We start from the raw sequence: 17312 nt of genomic DNA, 5'->3' as shown, positions 1-17312 counted from the left end.
ATGTGAATGTAGACCCCCGATGTTGCGCCTGAAGGTGTGCCATACTTATATATATTTTATTGCATAGCAGCAAGCATAAAAAACGACGGAATTACCATTTTCACTTTCATCCTAAATGTGACTTTCCCCCGAGCATCTGTTTATGTGCGTAATAGCTGCCTATATTTGCATTGATAAGAATCTCAAATCAGGTAAAGGATGCTCTCCTGGGGATTTGTAACTTTGTCGAAGAAAGTTTTCTACCACCTGTTTAGTCTCAGAAATCTTGGATTGGATGATCAATTCAGGTCACCAGGGCCCATATTCATTAGGAACAAAATGGAAGCAAACCCAAACATGGAGGGTCTACCTGAACTTGTCCAATAAGGAACACGTGTTTTCATTTTTAGTTTTCAGGTGTGAGTAGACCGACATAGTCATTGTGAGTGGGCCTACATGTGTATGCAAATATTATTGTCAAGAACAGCCTTGATGTAAGGATCGACGCTGGAGACGAGAAGCAGGTACAGGGAGTGAACATTTAATAACTACGGACAGGAACAGAATACAGACAGCATCTGGACAGGGGAAACGGAAACAACAATAATGCTGGCACAGGGATGAAACCGAGGAAACAGACAGATAAAGGGAAGGCAATCAAAACGTGAAGGAGTCCAGGTGAGTCCAATGAGCACTGATGCGCGTAATGATGGTGACAGGTGTGCATAATGAAAGGCAGTCTGGCGCCCCCGAGTGCCAAAGAGGGAGAGTGGGAGCAGGCGTGACAGAAACAGGTGTATGTGTGACGGTGCATAGATTTCCATATCAATGACTCCTCATGAACAGCCCCCATAAATATCAGTAGTCCAATAGAGTCCTGTTGGACATACTCCCACTCATTTATAGGTTCATCTAACACAATACTCACTGCCCCCCCCCCATTATCAACATAGCAGGGATATCACACCGCCTCGTTATTCCAACTATTTCCCCCCATCATTTAATGGTACTGTCTATGATTCAGTAACAGTCCATAGTTGTTTTCCAAATGGCAACCTATTCCCTATATAGTGCTTATAATTCCTACACTTTTAGAAAAAAAAGTTGCTATCTAGAGCCTTAAACGATTCTTTGGCTGTCCCCAGAGGAGAACCCTTTGAAGAACCCATTTGGGTCCCTTTCCACAGAGGGTTCTACATGGAACCCAAAAGTCTTCCACATGGAACCAAAAAGGGATCTACTTGGAACGAAAGCGGGTTCTCCTATGGGGACAGCCACAGAACCCTTTTGGAACCTTTTTTTCTAAGAGTGTATGGGCCTTAGTCAAAAGTAGTGCTCTACATAGGGAATAGGGTTCTATTTGACACGCAGCCATTAGGTTGGCTCGGAATGGTCACACAGAGAATTAAAAGTGACATGGTTGGATATGACAGTCAACAATAATGGGATTTTATTGTTTTACTGACTTAATGATATGGAGCCTTGCCACCTCTGGGGATATGGTGCGATAAGAAGATTATAAACAATAGGTTGTCACAGCCAATTTCAAGGCTCTGCAGCAGCTATTGCGTAACGCTAGAGTGCCACTGCTTTCCAAAGAGTAAACATTGTTGGTTAGTTGGAATGCCTTCCCCCTCTGTCGTAATGAGGGTAGATTGCAGGGTGCTTAAACTTAAGTGGCGACTGCTGCTGTCCAATATAATTGTTGTTAGGGTGTTTTGATTAGTGTTATTGCATCCCACACTTATATTTTTCTTCCTGGCGCTGATTCTGCTGATAGAGGATAATTATTTTGAAGAAGGGTCTACTTGCACTGACTGTGATATGTGGGGGGTGGGGGGTTTCTACCAAAAAATGAACTGAATGTAAATCGTTCTGGATAAGAGCGTCTGCTGAATGACTAAATTGTAAGAAACAGTGAAGGAACAGTGAGAGCAGTAAGGCAAGCATGCTTCTTGTTTTTATTTATTAATCGATAGCCAGGGGAACACTCCAACACTCAAAGCATTTGTGTTTAGTGAGTCCGCCAGATCAGAGGCAGTAGTGATCCAGGATCAGAAAGGCCTTTGTTTCTGGCCATTTTGAGCCTGTACTCAAACCCACAATTGCTGATGCTCAAGATACACAGCTAGTCTAAAGAAGGCCCGTTTTGTTGCTTCTTTAATCAGGACAACCGTTTTCAGCTGTGCTTGCAAAATGATTTTCTAATGATCAATTAGCCTTTTAAAATAATACATTTGGATTAGCTAACACAACGTGCCATTGGAACACAGGGTGATGGTTGCTGATAATGGGCCTCTGTACGCCTATGTAGATATTCCATTAAAAATAAGCAATTTCCAGCTACAATAGGCATTTACAACATTAACAATGTCTATGCTGTATTTCTGATCAATTTGATGTTATTTGACAAAAAATGAGGTTTCAAAAACAAGGACATTTCTAAGTGACCCCAAACTTTTGAACGGTAGTGTATATATATTAGGGGTGAAACGGTAAGTGTATTCGTATTGAACCGTTCAGCACAGGGTCCACGGTGCACGGTTCGGTACGCACTGCAAACTGAACAATACATGAATCATATATTATAGCGAGGAAGAAGAAAACAATAATTATTTCTTTCTTTCTTTTTCATTGTAAAAAAAATTACATTGCATAAACCAATGGTGTATAAATGAACATGGGCAACATATCCACATAATAATAAAGTTGTTTATGGTTGTCCACAGCTCCGCTCATTGACGTAGTTATTTCACTTCAGCGAGAACAGAGCTGAGAACGTCGTAGCAGCAATTAGCTTATGAAGGAATTAGCAGTTAAAGGATGCAAAGGAGCAACATGACAAGCATTGGCGAGCCAGAACTAGAAGACGCCCCAGTACCATTCAGGTCTGCCGTCTGGGAACATTTCGGTTTCCCTTTAAACTATGACGGGGATTGCCAACGAGTGGTGGATAAAACCTCTACAACATGTAACTTAGGCGCTGTTCATAAAAAAGCCATGTCCTTTAAACACGTCCCCTTCAGAGTAGGAGATGAAAAAAGCCATGTCCTTTAATGTAACGATTCCTGTGACCACTGACAACGCTAGAAATATTGTAAATGCAGTTGCACTAGCTGGATTGGGGCCACAGATAGGATGCTTTGCTCACGTTATTAATCTAGCATCTCAAAAAGCAATGTCAGTGAATCAATCTCTCGCCTCCTAGCAAAGATCATGAAGGTTGTATCCTTCTTTCATAAAAGCACAACTGCTGCACATGCTGGAGTTCCCAAATCACAAACTAATCCAAGATGTCCCTTACTAGATGGAATTCAAGCCATGACATGGTTGAGAGATACTTTGATCAGAAAGGTGCGGTGTATTCTACACCGACTGATCAAGCTGTGAGAAAGAATGTCAAAGATATTGTGACTTTGTCTGAAAATGACGTGAGACTAGCAGAGGAAGTTTATCAAAGTGTGCAAACCTCTCAAAACAGTCACAACACTGATATGCACTGAGAGCATTCTCAGTTTCCATGGTCCCGCCTATGAAAACAATGACCCTGAAATCAATGGTGGCATCTGATGAAGATGAATCCGCAGTAAGGGGTGTCAAGACTGCTATCAGAGTTAACTTGGAGCCTAGATATGCTGACCCTGGTGTCCAAGACTTCTTACACAAGAGCACCACTTTGGACTCCCGGTTCAAGTCCCTGCTGCACCTGGATGCTGCTGCCTGTCTAAAAGCTTGTGACCAATATACAACAGGTATTGTATTTATTTTGTTAATGTGACATTTATTTGATTAATTAGTGATTTAACAATTCATTATAAAGTTATAATTGTAATTGTCATAATAGTGTCTGATATATATTTCTAACAAAAAATCACATTTTTAAAGCCACTTCAGAGACAGTCATTTTCATCTAATTGTAATTCTGCAGGGTCAAGCCACATATACCACAGGAGCCAACCCCTCTACAGAGACGGCAGACAACAGGGGTTCTCCTCCAGACAAGATGTCTGCCATGGCTGAGCTTTTTGGAGAGTTGTTCACGACCCAGGAGCAGGGAACCAAGTCAAAGGTCAAGGTCATAGAGGAGGAGGTGACCTCATACAGGGAAGTGGACTGTATTTCCCTGGATGCTGATCCACCTACATGGTGGAAGACCAAAGAGTTAATATACCCTCATGTTGCCATGTTATCAAGGTGCTACCTGGCTGTGCCTGGGGCCTCTGTCCCTAGCGAGAGGGTATTCTCCACAGGTGCCTGGCTGTGCCTGGGACCTCTGTCCCTAGCGAGAGGGTATTCTCCACAGCTGCCTGGCTGTGCCTGGGACCTCTGTCCCTAGCGAGAGGGTATTCTCCACAGCTGCCTGGCTGTGCCTGGGACCTCTGTCCCTAGCGAGAGGGTATTCTCCACAGCTGCCTGGCACCTCTGTCCCTAGCGAGAGGGTATTCTCCACAGCTGCCTGGCTGTGCCTGGGACCTCTGTCCCTAGCGAGAGGGTATTCTCCACAGCTGCCTGGCTGTGCCTGGGACCTCTGTCCCTAGCGAGAGGGTATTCTCCACAGCTGCCTGGCTGTGCCTGGGACCTCTGTCCCTAGCGAGAGGGTATTCTCCACAGCTGCCTGGCTGTGCCTGGGACCTCTGTCCCTAGCGAGAGGGTATTCTCCACAGCGCCTGACATTGTCACAACAAGCCGATCTGTGCTCACTGCAGATCATTTCAATAGATTCATCTTCTTAAAGAAAAACTTGAAAATCTGATTTAATTATTATTATTATTTTTTTTTTTTTAACTAACCAGTCTCAAGTGGTCCTATTTTGTTTAAGGCTCTGCTATGTGACTTAATTTTGATATATGCTGCTGGACTATGCACTCTGGTTGAAGTTCTGTTATAAGGCAGGCACTGCTGTTTTTTTGTTGTCCCTTTGATTCCATTTGCTCCTGGGAATTCAAGCTACCTGTCAGGACCCGGTTACGAACCCGGGTCTCCGGAGTGAGAAACAGTCACTTAACCAACTGAGCCACGAATAGTTGGCAGAACCCAGAAGATGAGGCAGACACAGCAGTACTTGAGACGATGTATTTAATGAAGTAAAAAATGAAGTTCTTCAGGAAAACATGTAACTCCACAACTTCAAAAGGAATTCCACAAGAACAAAGGTAATCCTCCAAGACAAAAAGGTAAATCCACAAGGTGGAAGGTATAGCACAAAAAGCATCAAAAAATACTCAAAAACAAACAAGAACAAAAAACATAATTCCACAAGAGCGTCCACCGGGATCAACAAGAGTTAACAGAATACTAGGGCTGGGTGCTAACATACAAACACAGAGCAAAGGACTGAGGAAAACAAAGGGTTTAAATACAATCAGGGGAAACGAGGCACAGGTGCAAATAATAATGGGGATCAAGGGAAAACAAAAGGTCAAAAGGCACAATGGGGGCATCTAGTGACCAAAAACCGGAACAACCCTGGCCAAATCCTGACACTACCCATGTTTACTATTATAATAAATGGAAAATCTAAATACAAGTTACATATTTCTCAGGCATTTATTTTGTCAATGTATCGAAACCGTACCGAACCGTGACACCACTGTGCCGTATCGTACCGAACCGTGAGTTTTGTGAACCGTTTCACCCATTTATCAAAATAAAGGTTTTAATTAAAATATGTCAATCATTATTTTTAAATTATTTGAATATGTTGGTAACCCGTTGTATAAAAGTGATAATGCCCTCGAAGCCGGTGTTTAGAGGATATATTTGCACAGTTTGCCGGCATTCAACTTCAACTCGGGCCTAACAACACCTGTGCCAATATACAGTGTCCTCCAAACACCAGCTTCTCGGGCATTATCACTTAAATATCTCCATTTTGATATAGATCATTCTCAGACCAAGTCTTGCTCGTCAATGCGTGTGTCCGTGTGCCCCATCGTGTGCATGTTGATTTTGTCCACTCACACAAGACACGATCAGGACACGCAGGTTGAAATATCAAATATCAAGCATTACCACCACCAACTGAACTGGAGTGTGGACCTCAGTTCATCTTTCAATCACTCACATGGATATATGCTCCTAAAAACCAATGAGGAGATGGGAGAGGTGGGACTTGCAGCATGTCAAGCATCACAAATAGAACCAAGTTATATTTTAGCGCCTGGCTACGCAGACACTCGTTGACTCGTGCGAGCAGTGTGGGTGCAATGATTGAATAACATGTATGTGTACATTTATTTTGCAACGATTGCTCACGCGACGCAAACGGTGTGGTCAGCATATAATGCTTGCTTGTATATTTTAATTATCTTCATGGAGTCAGATAAAAAGCATTATAGGCTAATTGCTTAGTCTTATTATGAGTCGCATATGAGGTGTAATAATATGCATATATCAAATATTACCCCACTACATCTTTGCCAGCTGCTTTCCTCCCATTCACCTTGAAAATAAGTATCTTGACGTGACAAATAGTGTAGGTATCAGTAGTGATGTTTGCTAATATGCTGTCTTCAACCTCCGACCTTGGAAGGTTGCATGTGGCACCCTTCCACACCGAAGAGAAGTATAGACTCAGGGTTTCACACTCTTGTGTCTTTGTGTCATCTCTCTCACTCTGGTCTTCTGCATCACCCGTCAGCTTTTTAATGGACCAGTTTCTGCTGTCCTTAGTCCTGAGATGAGAGACTTTATCCTCCTAGTGCAGTATCTTTTCTTAGCATGTTGAATGAGACAGGGAAAGGGGATACCTTAATCGACATCCACGTCATCGGTGCCCGGGGGGCAGTTGTTGTGGGGGTTAACTGCCTTGCTCAAGGGCAGAACGGCAAACCTTTCGGTTACTGGCCCAATGCTCTTACCTACTAGGCTACCTGCTGCCCCAGGCATGCCACTTTGGAGCCCAGTCTCTGGTACTCACTGTTGTCCTTTGATTGGAAAGCTCTCGGCCTATCGGCAATGAGCTCCTTTATTTGAGGAGTCATCCATGGCTTATCAGATGTTGTGATGTTGCTCCTTCTGATGGCCAATGTCTGCTTGAGGATAGGAGTAATTCACAGCGATTCACTGTTTGTTTTTCACTGTGTATTTCTTACATGGGTCATTATATACATTTTTTATGAAATGTTTTGTCTTTAACTCTGCATTGTTGGAAAAGGACCCGTAAGTATGAATTTCACTGTTAGTCTACACCTGATGTTTACAAGCATGTGACAAATAAAATGGTATTTGATTGGATTAGCCTGATGTCTTCACCCTGATGTCTTTGTCCTTATTTGGCCTGACCGATAGGAGGCCCCCCCCCGCACAAAGTGCCAAATCATTCCTCCCCTCAATCTCTTCTGACAATTAATCAGAAGATCCTCTACCTTTTGTATTTTGTCTCTCACCTTTCCTTGAAACCACCAACCATGTTCTCCTCCTTCTCTCTTCGCTTCATATCTTCTCGCTCTCTTTAGCTCTTTATTTCTGCCACAAGGACACATCCTGTCTACAAAAGTGATTATTTAATTGATGCTTCATTATCTCTCTCTCCCTGTCTCTCTGAATTCAATGAATTATCCATTTAAATGCTTTATTGGCATGGGAAACATATGATTACATTGCCAAAGCAAGTGAAATAAATAATAAAAAATGAACATTAAACATGACACTCACAAAAGTTCCAAAAGCATAAAGACATTTCAAATGTCATATTATGTGCAAATAGTTTAAGTACAAAAGGGAAAAGAAATTAACATAAATATGGGTTGTCTTTACAATGGTGTTTGTTCTTCACTGATTGCCCTTTTCTTGTGGCAACAGGTCACAAATCTTGCTGCTGTGGTGGCACACTGTGGTATCTCTCTCACTCTCTCTCTCACTCCCCCCTCTGTATCTCTGTATCTCACTCACTTTCTCACTCTCCCCCACATCTCTCTCTCTCTCTCTTATAGAAGGGGGGCTCGGCACACGGTTGTGGGCAGCTGAAGGTGGGTCAGGTGATTCTGGAAGTGAACGGTGTCTCCCTGAGGGGCCGTGAGCACCAGGACGCTGCTTGCATCATCGCTGAGGCCTACAAGTCCAAAGAGAGGGACCACATTGACTTCCTGGTCACAGAGTTCAACGCAGCCCTCCTGCAGGGCCTTTTGCAGGGTCGTATTCATTAGCCACCTTACAGAAGAAAATTGACTAAAATAGGCAGGGACTACCTGAACTTGTCAAATAAGAAATGCTTGTTCCTATTTTCCTGCAGAGGCTTTAGCAGGACTTTGCACTTTAAAGAGATGAAACGGAAGGAGAAGGAGAGAACGGGAGGGAGAGGTCTGAGTGTTAATATAAACAATCTATCTTAGTCTCGTCTAAGCCCGTTCTCCCTTCCCACTTTTTTTTTGTCTGTAGATCGCAACCAGGCTTTCCATGTAGAGTTGTATTGCCAAAATGCATGACATTCTGCATTAAGAACTCCCCAATATAATCTAATAGAACCTAAGAAGAACTCACCAATATAACCTAATAGAACCCTAAGAAGAACCCACCAAAGGAACCGAATGGTATTGAACTGAAATCTTGAAAATCACAGCTTATAACAACAATATCAATGCTGTGATGTCATTAATTATGTCATAACATTTAGCTGCTTTTCAGTCTCCCTGCTTTCTCCTCTCCAATAGGTCTGCCATTTGTAGCAGCTCTCTCCTGGAAGTGGTTATACCAAGACGGTGCTTTGAAAATGGACAGAAATGGTATCTAATCTTAGTCGAACTATACCTTTGTGCTATCTCTAAAATACTTTCTTGGTATAATTTCTGTAATGTTTTATGAACACCCTATATGTTGTATATAACACTGAAATGGGTAGAGGATTTGAGCTATTTATAACACTAGGTCGTCTTTATGTAAGAAGATAACATTTCTTTATGGATTTGATTCATTTACTTAATTTTTTATTTATAAGGGCAGTTCGTTTTCTATCATTTGTGTTCATAGTATACAGTATTGGTTAATTGGCTGTGGGGTGAATCTTGTGATTACATTAAGAATCCTTTTTCATACACTTCCATATATATATATACAGTATATATACAGTACATACACAGTAGATAAAAGCAGAGACAATACTGAGAATTAGCAAAGGTACTTCATCTGAGCTGTAGAGCTGAATCAGAGACAGTAATGTTTCCTGGGAGAGGAAAATTAGTACATGAGCTGCTAATGCATCGTTATACAGATACATGACTTGTCAATTATAGGTAACTGATTCACTATTAGCAGAGATGGGGTGGAGGGGATGCAGCAGCAGCCATAATGCACATTGTGTGTTTGGGAGAGAATATACCGTACACATCGCCAAAAGTCAAGTTCTTCCACACCAATCTCGGCGAACCATTTCACTATCGACGTCTGTGCACGGGGCATTGTCATGCTGAAACAGGAAAGGGCCTTCCCCAAACTGTTGTCACAAATTTGGAAGCACAGAATCGTCAAGAATGTCATTGTATGCTATGGCGTTAATATTTCCCTTCACTGGAACTAAGGGGCCTAGCTCAAACCATGAAAAGCAGCCCACAGACCATTATTCATGCTTTACAGTTGGCACTATGCATTCGGCCAGGTAGCGTTCTCCTGGCATCCGCCAAACTCAGATTTGTCCGCCGGACTGCCAGATGGTAAAGCGTGATTCGTCACTCAAGAGAACGTGTTTCCACTGCTCCAGAGTCCAATGGCGGGGACCTTTACACCGCTCCAGCTGACGCTTGGCGCTTCTGATCTTAGGCTTGTGTGGGGCTGCTCGACAGTTCCACTTCACAATAACAACACTTACAGTTGACCGGGGCAGCTCTAGCAGGGCAGAAATATGACAAACTGACTTGTTGGAAAGGTGGCATCCTATGATGGTGCCACGTTGAAAGTCACTGAGCTCTTCAGTATGGGCCATTGCACTGCCAATGTTTGTCTATGGAGATTGCATGACTGTGTGCACCATTTTATACACCTGTCAGTTACGGGTGTGGCTGAAATAGCCGGATCCACAAATGTAAAGGGGTGTCCACCTACTTTTGGCCATGTAGTGTATCAGCGGCAGTGTATGCTAGTGTAGTGAGATACTAGTGGATATCCTGTCACCATAACGGGGAGGTACGCACCAGTCACTTCCCGAATGGGTCCTGGCCAAAAGTAGTGCACTATATAGGGAATGGGGTGCCATTTGGGAAAGATCACATTGCTTGCTGTTGATGGATGTCTTGAACTGGATGAACTGTTGAAAGAGTATAAGAATGTATAAAATGACTAACGATACATCTTTCAATGAGAGTATAACAGATTATCATCGACTAAAGGTTTGTAGGTATTTTTCAATATTATACAAATGACATGTTTTTGTGACTGCAAACAGTCCAAACATGATACATATATATTGTCCACATATATGCATTCGGAAAGTATTCAGACCCCGTGACTTTTTCAACATTTGCATACGTTACAGCCTTATTCTAAAATGGATTCAAATGTATTTTTCCCCTCATCAATCTACACACAATACCCCATAAACAGTTTTTTAGACATTTTTGCAAATTCTGAAATATCACATTTACATAAGTATTCAAACCCTTTACTCAGTACTTTATTGAAGCACCTTTGGCAGCAATTACAGCCTTGAGTCTTCTTGGATATGATGCTACGAGCTTGGTACACCTGTATTTGGGGAGTTTCTCTCACTCTTCTCTGCAGCTCCTCTCAAGCTCTGTCAGGTTGGATGCTGAGCGTCGCTGCACAGCTATTTTCAAGTCTCTCCAAAGATGTTCGATCGGGTTCAAGTCTGGGCTCTGGCTGGGCCACTCAAGGACATTCAGAGACTTGTCCTGAAGCCACTCCTGCGTTGTATTGGCTGTGTGCTTAGGAATGTTGTCCTGTTGGAATGTGAACCTTCGCCCAAGTCTGAGGTCCTACGCGCTCTGGAGTAGGTTTTCATCAAGGATCTCTCTGTACTTTGCTCCGTTCATCTTTGCCTCATTCCTGACTAGTCTCCCTGTCCCTGCCGCTGAAAAACATCAGAGCTGTCACGTGCCTTTTACTGAGGAGTAGCGCCCTTCGGGCTACTCTACCATAAAGGCCTGATTGGTGGAGTGCTGCAGAGATGGTTGTCCTTCTGGAAGGCTCTCCCATCTCCACAGAGGAACACTGGAGCCCTATCAAAGTGACCATCGGGTTCTTGGTCACCTCCCTGACCAAGGCCCTTCTCCCCCGATTGCTCAATTTGACCGGGTGGCCAGCTCTAAGAAGAGTCCTGGTACCCTTCCCCAGATCTGTGCATTGACACAATCCTGTCCCGGAGCTCTACGGACAATTCCTTCGACCTCATGGCTTGGTCTTTGCTCTGTCGAGCACTGTCAACTGTGGGACCTTATATAGACAGGTTTGTGCCTTTCCAAATCATGCCCAATCAATTGAATTTACCCCATGTGGACTCCAATCAAGTTGTAGAAGCATGATCATGGATGATCAATGGAAACAGGATGCACCTGAGCTCAATTTCGAGTCTCATAGCAAAGGGTCTGAATACTTATGTAAATAAGGTATTTCTGTTTTGTTTTTTAATTAATGTAAAAAAATTCATAAAAAGCTGTTTTTGCTTTGTCACTATGGGGTATTGTGTGTAGATTGATGAGGATTTTTAAAAATTGAATCCATTTTAGAATAAGGCTGTAACGTAACAACATGTGGAAAAAGTCAAGGGGTCTGAATACTTTCCAAATGCACTGTATATGCTGTAAATAGATTTAAAGACATATATAGTGACAGATTACATGGCTGTTTGAAAGTATCACACAACTACAAACAATATCACTGTATTATTCCTGTGTTTGCTGTCACATTCTACAGTAGCTCTCATTCGACTAGTTGCTCAGAGTGTATTTGCTCAGGTTCCAGTTGGGTATTGATTGATTGACCACATACAATGCATTACCTATAGCAGGTGAGGGTGGTGTAATGCTACATCACCTTTTGGGACTTTGCACCAAAATAATTCCAAGATTTACAAATACTCACAGTAACAGTATGTGAACATCAGTTGACAATACAGTCAGATGAAATGTAAATCTAAAGTAAACTATTTACAGGTCTGCTGCATCTTGGCCCGGTTTACACAGGCTGCCCAATTCTGATCTTTCTTTGACTAATTGGTTTTTCCTCCTATCAGATCAGCACTTTTGCCAATAATTGGGCAAAAGATCAGAATTGGGCTGCCTGTGTAAATGCAGCCATGATGCAGCAGACTTGTAAATAGTCTACTTTAGGTTTACATTGGGTTTTTCATCTTGCTACATTGTCAACTAAATGTCCCTGCACATTGACTCGGTACCGGTACTCCTTGTATATAGCCTCATTATTGATATTTTGTGTTACTATTTCCTTTCTTTCTTTTGCTAACTTTTCTTACTTTTTAACTTTGCATTGTTGGGAAAGGGCTCGTAAGTAAGCATTTCATGGTAAAGTCTAGACATGTTGTATTTGGCGCATGTGACAAATACAATTATATTTAAACTGATGTCACACACTGTTTACCGTGAGTATTTGCATCGTTTTGGTGCTATAGGTAATACATTGTCAGTCAATTTGCCCTTTTTTTTGTTCTTTTTTTTGTTCTGTGCCGGCCGTCTGTTACCCAAGAGTAGGCTGTATTGTAGGGAAAAAAAAGAAATCATGCTGGACAATGTTTTAGTAGCCTGAGTGCCAGTCTGTTTGTGCTATCATGCCAGCTCCCTGTCACTCATTGTCATGGCAATGTTTGGCTTGACAATGATAGCAAGGGAGTTGGCTACGGATGGAAAGTAGCTGAAAGCAAAATCTGGTGCGACACATCAATTCTCAGTGGTTTGAGACTTATGTTTTTGTTGTGCATTGTCCCTGCCAAATAAACGTAATACACATTTTACAACAACAAGAAAGCACAAACAGGTCTAGGACCAGGCTAATGTTTCAGCACCATAGCTGTAGCAGCATATCATAGTAACATAGTGCATCTCACTACTACAGAGCTGACACAATATTAGAGGTGTACAATCATAACCAAATGCTTACTGCACTAAAACCTTAGGACTCTATTCAATCAGATCCGACATCTGCATAGGGGTTGTTTTGGCGGTGTCGGAGGTGGAGCTGCGTTAGAGCTGTGAAATCCACAAGCGGCTTTTGGCATTTACACCTAAAGCGGACATTGCCGTTGGCTGCATGGAGCCGCATTAAGAGAAATCCCATGCAGCCTTCTTAAAAAGGTTTGAACACTGGAATGTAAGATGAAGCCTACACCTCGATTAGGATGACAGAAATCCTCGTCATTTCGTTGAATGATTTTCAGCTTGAGTGTCATTATTTCTATACAGCCTACACTTTCTCATTCTGCACTTCTAATACCAGTAGGACGGATGTGGCTTGTTGAAAATGATCACAAGTAGCTGCTCACCGATTTGACACCTCCAACACCGGCCAAGCATCAGGTGTCGGCTATCACCGGTTAATGCTTGATCTGATTGAATCTAGGCCTTAGACATATTCCTGAAGTCTATAGAGTGCATAGCAATGCCACACTGAAGTGAATTGAATAAAGATTTACCAACTCATGTCTTAGATCATTTTTTGGCCTGGTTTGGTTGTATAGCTATAACATTTCAAAATACAAAATATTGTTCATTTCATTGATCATTTATCAATTGAGAATACACTGTGACCCAGAGGAGGCTGGTGGAAGGAGCTATAGGAGGACGGGTTCATTGTAAAGACTGGAATGGAATAAATGGAACACTATTAAACATATGGAAACAACGTTTGATTCCGTTCCATTTATTAAATTCCAGCCATTACAATGAGCCCTTCCTCCTATAGCTCATCCCACCAGCCTCCTCTGCTGTCACCATAAATTGGTGGCTGACATAGTGTTCAGTTGGCTCAGCAGCCACTTCCTTCACAGTGCTCAACATAGAGACTAGTATTATAGAGCTAACAAATAGGATTGCACATATGACTCTTGATGTACTGCATTTTTCTCTATTATGTCAGGTAGGAGTTCTATTTTGGCTATGCATTCATTACGTAAGGAGATAATCAGTGACAAATTCAAATATACCTGCAAATTGAAGCTGCATCACTGCTGGGTATCCTGCTGTCGAACCAAAACTGTCATCCTGATTAAAGAAGCAATAAAAAACTGGCCTTCTTTATACTATCTTTTTGAGTATCTGGAGCGTCAGCATTTGTGAGTTCGATTGCAGGCTCATAATGGCCAGAAACAAATAACTTTCTTCTGAAACTCATCAGTTTAGTCTTGTTCTGAGAATAGTATTCCATGCGAGAAATTGCTAAGAAACTAAAGATCTCATACAACGCTGTGTACTTCTCCCTTCACAGAACAGCGCAAACTGTCCCTAACCAGAATAGAAAGAGGAGAGGGAGGCCCCGGTGCACAAATGAGCAAGAGGACAAGTACATTAAAGTGTCTAGAAGGCCAGCATCCTGGAATCGCCTCTTCACTGTTGACGTTGAGACTGGTGTTTTGCGGGTACTATTTAATGAAGTTGCCAGTTGAGGACTTGTGAGGCGTCTGTTTCTCAAACTAGACACTAATGTACTTGTCCTCTTGCTCATTTGTGTACCGTGGCCTCCCACTCCTCTTTCTATTCTGGTTAGAGACAGTTTGCGCTGTTTTGTGAATGGAGTACTATACAGCGTTGTACCAGATCTTAATTTCTTGGCAATTTCTTGCATGGAATAGCCTTAATTTCTCAGAACAAGAATAGACTGACAAGTTTCCAAAGAAAATCCTTTGTTTCTGGCTATTTTGAGCCTATAGTTGAACCCACAAATGCTGATGCTCCAGATACACAACTAGTCTAAAGAAGGCTAGTTTTATTGCTTCTTTAATCGGGACAACCGTTTTCAATTGTGCTAACATAATTGCAAAAGGGTTTTATAATGATCAATTAGCCATTTAAAATGATAAACTTGGATTAGCTAACAAAACATACCATTGGAACACATGAGTGATGGTTGCTGATAATGGGCCTCTGTACGCATATGTGGATATTTAATTTAAAAATCAGCCATTTCCAGCTACAATAGTCATTTAATTAACAATGTCTACACTGTTTTTCTGATCAATTTGATGTTATTTTCTTTCAAAAACAAGGATATTTCTAAGTGACCCCGAACTTTTGAACGACGGTGTATATATGCTACCAGTCAAAAGATTTAGAACACCTACTCATTCAAGGGTTTTTCTTTATTTGGACTATTTTCTACATTGTAAAACAACAGTGAAGACATAAAAACTATGAAATAACACATATGGAATCATGTAGTAACCAAAAAAGGGTTCAATATATCCAAATATATTTTATATTTGAGATTCTTCAAAGTAGCCACCCTTTGCCTTGAAGACAGCTTTGCACACTCTTGGCATTCTCTCAACCAGCTTCATGAGGAATGCTTTTCCAACAGTCTTGAAGAAGTTCCCAAATATTGAATCTCAAATATTGTCACGTCCTGAACTTAGTTATCTGTGTTTTCTTTATATTTTGGTTAGGTCAGGGTGCGACTAGGGTGGGTACCCTAGTTTTTGTATTGTCTAGGGTTTTTGTATTGTCTAGAGTTTTTGTAAGTCTAGGGTTTTGTAGGTCTAGGTTTTTTTTGTATTCTATGTTGGCCTGATATGGTTCCCAATCAGAGACAGCTGTTTATCGTTGTCCATGATTGAGGATCATATTTAGGTAGCCGTTTCCCTTTGGTGTTTGTGGGTTTTTGTCTATGTGTACCTGTCAGCACTCATTTGTATAGCATCACGTGTCGTTTTGTTATTTTGGTTAGTTTGTTCAGTGTTCATTCTTATAATAATAAAGAATGTACACATACTACGCTACTCCTTGGTCTCCTTCGTACGACGAACGTGACAGAAGAACCCACCACAAAAGGACCAAGCAGTGTGTTAATGAGGAGCGGACATCCTGGGCCCGGGAGGAGGTAATGGCAGGGGACCAGTCCCTGCCATGGAAGCAGGTGGAGATAGCGCAGGAGGAATGGAGACAATACAAGGGGATACGGTTAGCACGGAAGCCCGAGAAGCAAGCCCCAATAAATAAAAAATTGGGGGGCACACGAGGAGATTGGCTGAGTCAGGTTGGAGACCTGAGCCAACTCCTCGTGCTTACCGTAGGGAGCGTGGTACTGGTCAGGTACCGTGTTATGCGGTGGAGCGTACGGTGTCTCCAGTGCGCTATCATAGCCCGGTGCGCTCTATTCAAGCTTTGGCCGGGCTAGAATGGGCATCCAGCCAGGATGGATGGTGCCGGCTCAGCGCTCCTGGTCTCCAGTACACCTCCTTGGACCAGGATATCCTGCGCCTGCTCTGCACACTGTCTGCGGTGCGTCTGCACAGCCCAGTGTGTCCTGTGTCAGCGCCCTGCATTGGCAGGAACGAAAATAAGCATCCAGCCAGGACGGGTTGTGCCAGCTCTACGCTCCAGACCTCCAGTGCGCCTCCACAGTCCAGTACATCCTGTGCCTGCTCCCCGCACTTGCCCTGAGGTGCATGTCATCAGCCCGGTGCCACCTGTACCGGTCCCACGCACCAGGCCTCCAGTGCGCCTCCACAGTCCAGAGCTTCCGGCGACAGTTCCCAGTCCGGAGCTTGCGGTGACAGTTCCCAGTCCGGAGGTTGCGGCGACAGTTCCCAGTCCGGAACCTCCAACGACGGGCCACAGTCCGGGGTCTCCAGCGACGGGCCACAGTCTGGGGTCTCCAGCGATGGGCCACAGTCCGGATCTCCAGCAACGGGCCCCAGCCCGGGGTTTCCAGCGACGGTCCCCAGTCCGGGGTCTCCAGCGACAGTTTCCAGTCTGGGGCCTCCGGTGATGATCCACGGTCTAGTTATACAAAGGCGGAGGGATCCGTGTAAAGAGGGGGGGGGGGGGGGTGGCTGCGTCCAGAAGCGGAGCCGCCACCGAGGGTAGATGCCAACCCGGACCCTCCCCTATAAGTTCAGGTTTGGGGTCAGGAGTCCGCACCTTTGGGGGGGGGGGGTCACGTTGTAACGAATCTCTTCGTCGTCTGAGGAGCAGTAGGAAGGATCAGACCACTATGCAGCGTGGTAAGTGTCCATGTTAATTTATTAGACTGAACACACGAAACAAAATAACAAAGTGAAAGGAAGAAACTAAACAGTTCTGTCAGGTGAATACACAAAACAGAAAGCAACTACCCACAAATCATAGTGGGAACACAGGCTTCCTAAGTATGGTTCTCAATCAGAGACAACGATTGACAGCTGCCTCTGATTGGGAACCATACCAGGCCAAAATCAG

The 17312-nt window shown here is 43.2% G+C and overlaps 1 protein-coding gene across 1 annotated transcript in view; it reads left to right on the top strand.

Annotated features, from left to right (window-relative positions):
- whrnb (whirlin b) overlaps positions 1–13580 on the top strand; it is a 112196-nt gene extending 98616 nt beyond the window's left edge. The window contains exon 12 of the mRNA XM_029638417.2: positions 7914–13580. Within this exon, the coding sequence (XP_029494277.2) occupies positions 7914–8126 (213 nt within the window). The 3' untranslated portion in view covers positions 8127–13580. The remainder of the gene's footprint in view (positions 1–7913) is intronic.
- Positions 13581–17312: the final 3732 nt, after the last annotated feature.

This window comes from Oncorhynchus nerka, linkage group LG27 (genome assembly GCF_034236695.1).
Source record: "Oncorhynchus nerka isolate Pitt River linkage group LG27, Oner_Uvic_2.0, whole genome shotgun sequence".
Taxonomy (NCBI): Eukaryota; Metazoa; Chordata; class Actinopteri; order Salmoniformes; family Salmonidae; genus Oncorhynchus; species Oncorhynchus nerka.
The sequence above is the reverse complement of the archived record's forward strand: the minus strand, read 5'-3'. Positions and strand labels throughout refer to the sequence as shown.